Genomic DNA, 4900 nt, shown 5'->3' on the forward strand with positions numbered 1-4900 from the left:
TCAACCCATGGGTTAACCCAGAAGATGCGAAGCAGTGAGATGCGCAACTCGCAGTGCCAAAACTGGACAGTCGCGCGTCTGAGGAATTCAAATGTACATATTTTCAAAAATTTTAAGATTTTGTGTTTTTCTCACCCCTTTCTGCTCCTTTGAAGGCCTTTTCAACCCATGGGTTAACCCAGAAGATGCAAAGCAGTGAGATGCACAACTCGCAGTGCCGAAACTGGACAGTCGCGCGCCTGATGAATTCAAATGTACATATTTTCAAAAATTTTAAAATTGTGGGTTTTTCTCACCCCTTTCTGCTCCTTTGAAGGCCTTTTCAACCCATGGGTTAACCCAGAAGATGCGAAGCAGTGAGATGCGCAACTCGCAGTGCCAAAACTGGACAGTCGCGCATCTGAGGAATTCAAATGTACATATATTCATGAATTTTAAAATTGTGTGTTTTTCTCACCGCTTTCTGCTCCTTTGAAGGCCTTTTCAACCCATGGGTTAACCCAGAAGATGCAAAGCAGTGAGATGCGCAACTCGCAGTGCCAAACCTGGACAGTCGCGCGCCTGATGAATTCAAATGTACATATATTCATAAATTTTAAAATTGTGTGTTTTTCTCACCCCTTTCTGCTCCTTTGAAGGCCTTTTCAACCCATGGGTTAACTTACGGGCACCAGAGGGTGCAAAGCAGTGAGAAGAGCAACTCGCGGTACCAAAAACGTACAGTCGCGCATCTGAGGGACCCAGGCTCGCGCATATGAAAAATGATAAAAAATTTCGCACTCTTCACCAGATTGCACCCAAGTCTGGTTAACCCATGGGCTAAGGGAACCTTGAGGAAACAGTGAAGGGATTGCGACGGGGCTGTACGCGGCTTGGGGTGTGAGCCTGAGGTCATAAGGTTGTCATAACCATGTCATCTATGAAAATTTGCATATTCCTCACTTTCATCTGCGGGCCAGGTGACCCATGGGTCACCCAAGAAGAAGAAAATGTGAAAGGCATGCAGAGGATGAAGAAAGTTGTAGGAAACAAAGCCTCATGACCAAAAACAAACATTTGGAAATTTTGGGCCCTCTGCGCTAAGCCCCTCCCTTTAGTCACCGGTCACCCCCATGCAAAAGGGTCAAAAATGTGAAAAAGCGTAAATTCGCAACAAAGGCGACGTGGGCACGCATCTGAGGTGCCAAAGTGACGAAACAGAGCGTCTCGACGTGCGTGCGAGGTCGGGGCATATCCGCCGGGCAGCCAGAGAAGTTTCCGAGCGACCCATGGGTTAAAAAAATTTAAAAGTGACAAAAGTGTCAAAAATGTCATGCAGTGTCGAGCCTTACCACTAGCAGAGTGGGGTATGAGCGAAAAAGGGGCAAAAAACGCACCACGGGGTTGCCCAGGGGGCGATTTACCGATCGGCGACAGGCCAGTCGCCGATGGGCGACTCGAGTCGCCGATCGGTTACAGAGTCAAGCTCCCGCGGCTGGCGCGTGTGGAGCTGTCCCCCCCCGATGGGGCTCAAACAATCAATCCCCTTTTTGGGGTGGAAAAAGTGAACGTGAATGGCTGTGGAAAAGCTCCCGCTGGCCAGAACAGCAAAATGAAGGGGGGATAGGGAGTGAGGTGGGACACCCCTTCCCCAACTCGAGTCGTGACAAGAGAGAGAGGTGTTGAACCGCTGACCGGGGCAACGATGAAGGGGCGGTGGGGTGCATTGTTTAACGGGACACACCCTCTGGTTCCTTTGAAAAGGGGGGAAGGGAGTGAGGTGGACACCCCTCTCCCCCCTACTTGAGAAGTCGTAACAAAAGAAAGCTTGAACCGAATGGATCTCCGTAGGGCATCGGCTTACACCTCCTGGTGCGGGGGGGTGTCCTTCCCCTTTAAGAAATACGAGTCCACCAACGTCATGACGCGGAAGTGGACGCCGCCTCCGGCCGCTTATTAACCGCCGCACGTGGCGTGCGGGCCCCTTTCCCCCTCTGCATTGGCTCTGGCACGGTCATGGCTGAATGTGCCCTATGCTTCAACGTCTACAGCCGGCTTGCGCCTCACCTGACGGCCGTTCACAAGGTGGCCAACTCGGACGAGAAGCGGCTGCTGCTCGCGCTGGCCGCCGGCCGCGTGGACACGCGGAAGACACCGTGCCCGGTCCCGGGCTGTCGCCGGACGCCAGCCCGCCTAGACAGGCACTTGAGGCAGCACGCGGAGCTCTCGACCTCGGGAAGGAAAGAGGCTATGGGGAGGGCGAAACGCCGGAAAGTAGCTCGGGAGTTGCAGTGGCTGCGGTCCACCCAGCCTGCAATCCCTGTCGTGTCCCAGCTAGCATCGTCCTCCGAGGGGGAGCGGGACTCGGAGGACCCAGAGACCGGCCGCCCGTGCGCCGACCGCGGCTGCAGGCGCGCCACCGAGCGCATAAAGGCTCAGCTCACGGACCTGGGGAAACAGGTTACCAAGATGCGATCCACCCTGCTCCAGATCACACGCCTCTACCGAGAGCTGAGGAAGGGAGAAGGGGGGAGAAGGAGGAGGAAGAGGGCGAGGAGAACCAGGTCGCCTCCTGCACCACCGGCTCCCGGGCGAGGCGCGGCCGGAGGTCCGACGCCCCCCGAGCCTCCGGAGGCTTTGGAACCCTACCCGTTCCCGGACCACGTCCCCGCGCTGAGTTGAGTATATTTCAGGCACGTCACTGTCGCTCTGCTGGCTGTGTGCCTTCGGGGAAGTTGACTCTTGGTTGTGCTCGTTCCACAGACCTTCTCTTGGGGGAGTTCGAAGGGTACCAACTGGGCAGCGAGCCCACCGCGCGCCTGCGGAACAACGTCACTTCGAAGCTGGGGAGAATCAAAGCCTTCCTTGGTTACATGGCCAGGGGCACCGCGGAGCCAGGTGACTTCCTTTTCCTCAACCAACCAGCCCGAATCCGAGCGTGGGCCGCCCGGCTAGGTCAGACGCGCATGGCCGAGCCCACCAGGCAGCACTACCTGAAGAACGTGGCTCAGTTCCTAGACTACCTCTCGGAGACGCCGCCGGCCGCCTGTCAGCTCTCCAGCACGGCTCTGGTTCTGATTCGAAGGGAGGTCAGAGCCCTCATCCGCGGCATACGCCGGCGTGTCGTCGTGCACGAGGTAAGGACCAAGCAGGCGAAGGAAAGCCGACTGATCCCCAAGGCCAGTCTGGTGCGCTGTCACCGGACCGCTGGGAGGAAAATTCCCGCCCTGCTAGGTAAGCAAGCCCTTCCGCCGTTCCAGCGATTCCCCCTGTTTGTTCTTCCGGGGCACCAACAGCCCTTGGTTCATTCAGCCACGTCTGTCTGCCCCTCTCCCCCGCGAATGGGACTCATTCGGGGGGGAAGGGGGGCAGACCGACGTGGCTGGATGAACCAACAGCTGCTGGTGGCCCGGAGAGGAATTGTGCGTTTCTTCTTCAGGGGCACCAGCAGTCCATGAACTGCTGGTGCCCCTGAAGAAGAAACGCACAATTCCTCTCCGGGCCACCAGCAGCTGTTGTTTGAGCTGCTGGCGCCCCGGAGAACAAGTCACCAGCAGCCAAGAGCTGTTGGTGACCCAGAAAGGAAATAGAACCGTCGGTGGTCTAATCTGTCTAATGTCCTTCACCAGATAGCCTCGAATCCAACCCAAGCACTAGGCAACAGTGGCGCTTCTATGGCTTTCTGACTGGCTACCTAACCTCCATCTCTGGGCACCGCTGTGGAGTCTTCCAGAATCTCACAATCCAGGAGGTTGAAGAGGCCTCCAGAAGCCCCAACGAGTCTGCTTATGTCATTAACGTGAGTATGGCGCAAGTAAGGTGGGGGTCACCAGTAGCATGCTCTCTCACTCACTCACTCACTCACTCACTCACTGCTTGTTCTCTGATGGCAGATTACCACTCACAAAACAAACAGAGCCTTTGGGGCGGCTCAGCTGTCCCTAAACAGGGAGGAATACAGCTGGTTCCGCAGGTTTTTGGCGCTGCGGGCTGGTCTCCCCGGAGGGAGCCAGGCTACCTATTTCTTTTTCACTTCCAGAGCCAGTCCTTGTCGGACCCTGAACAAGTACTTTCAGTCTGCTTGGCTCAGTATGGGCCTTCCAGGCAAACCCACCTTTACTGACGTACGCACTGCGATCGCGACTCATGTGAGTAGGCATTGTGACGCCCCTGTAACTACCAGCGGCGGCTTCTATCCTAATCAAGCTTCTGTCTCTCTCCGACGCAGGCAAAGAATGCACACTCTTCAGAGGATCGCCGCAAGGTGGCGCAATTCATGTGCCATGACACTTCAACCTCAGATAAGTTCTACGCACTTCACCTCGGACCTCTCCAAGCACGCGAGCGCCGCAGACTCTTTGAAAGGGCCCTGGTGGAGGAGGAGGAGGAGGAGGAGGAGGAGGAGGATGGGGAGGCAGCGGGCACTGAAAGCCCCCCGCGGAAAGGGCGCAAGAGGACAGAGACTTCCGTCTCTCCCCTGGTAAAAATCACATTCTCTTTGGCGTGGACAGCAGAACGTGTGGCATTGGCTAACTTCCCTTTATGTGTCTCTTTTCCAGGAGGGAACCAGCAGGAGGACGCTGCCATGGCGCCCTGCCAAAGGGAAAAGCCAGGGCGCTCGCCCGCTCGAACAAACAGAAGACTCTGAATCGTCCTGAATAAATATTGTACAACTTAACGGTCAAATGGTGTTCAGTGTCTTCATTATTCCTTTTATTTATTATCTGTGTGGTAAAAGTAAATTCAGTGGGGACAAAAATGAGCCCTGTCTTCTTAGTTCAACGCTGTATGCCTGCTGCGTCCAGGTCCTGCCTTGGCTACGTTCCGATTGGGACAGATTAGCCCTAACTTGTGTGTTAAAAGTGTCACGTGGGATGCCCTCGTCCAGGTTCTGCCTTGGCTACGTTCCAATTGGGACAAA

General features: G+C 55.6%; 1 protein-coding gene across 1 annotated transcript; it reads left to right on the forward strand.

Annotated features, from left to right (window-relative positions):
• Positions 1-898: 898 nt before the first annotated feature.
• Positions 899-4665, forward strand: LOC103911119 (uncharacterized). The gene is made up of 5 exons (XM_073952376.1): positions 899-3213; positions 3609-3778; positions 3873-4127; positions 4208-4459; positions 4539-4665. Exons 1-5 carry the CDS (start codon positions 2004-2006, stop codon positions 4635-4637), a joined length of 1986 nt encoding a protein of 661 aa, XP_073808477.1. The 5' UTR covers positions 899-2003; the 3' UTR covers positions 4638-4665.
• The last annotated feature ends 235 nt before the right edge of the window (positions 4666-4900 follow it).

Source organism: Danio rerio, chromosome 5 (assembly GCF_049306965.1).
Source record: "Danio rerio strain Tuebingen ecotype United States chromosome 5, GRCz12tu, whole genome shotgun sequence".
Lineage (NCBI taxonomy): Eukaryota > Metazoa > Chordata > Actinopteri > Cypriniformes > Danionidae > Danio > Danio rerio.

Coding starts and splice junctions, on each gene's coding strand:
- LOC103911119 (XM_073952376.1), top strand. CDS start 2,004: ATGTGCCCTATGCTTCAACGTCTACAGCCGGCTTGCGCCTCACCTGAC. Junction 3,214..3,608: donor GAAAATTCCCGCCCTGCTAG/GTAAGCAAGCCC, acceptor GTCCTTCACCAG/ATAGCCTCGAATCCAACCCA. Junction 3,779..3,872: donor AGTCTGCTTATGTCATTAAC/GTGAGTATGGCG, acceptor CTCTGATGGCAG/ATTACCACTCACAAAACAAA.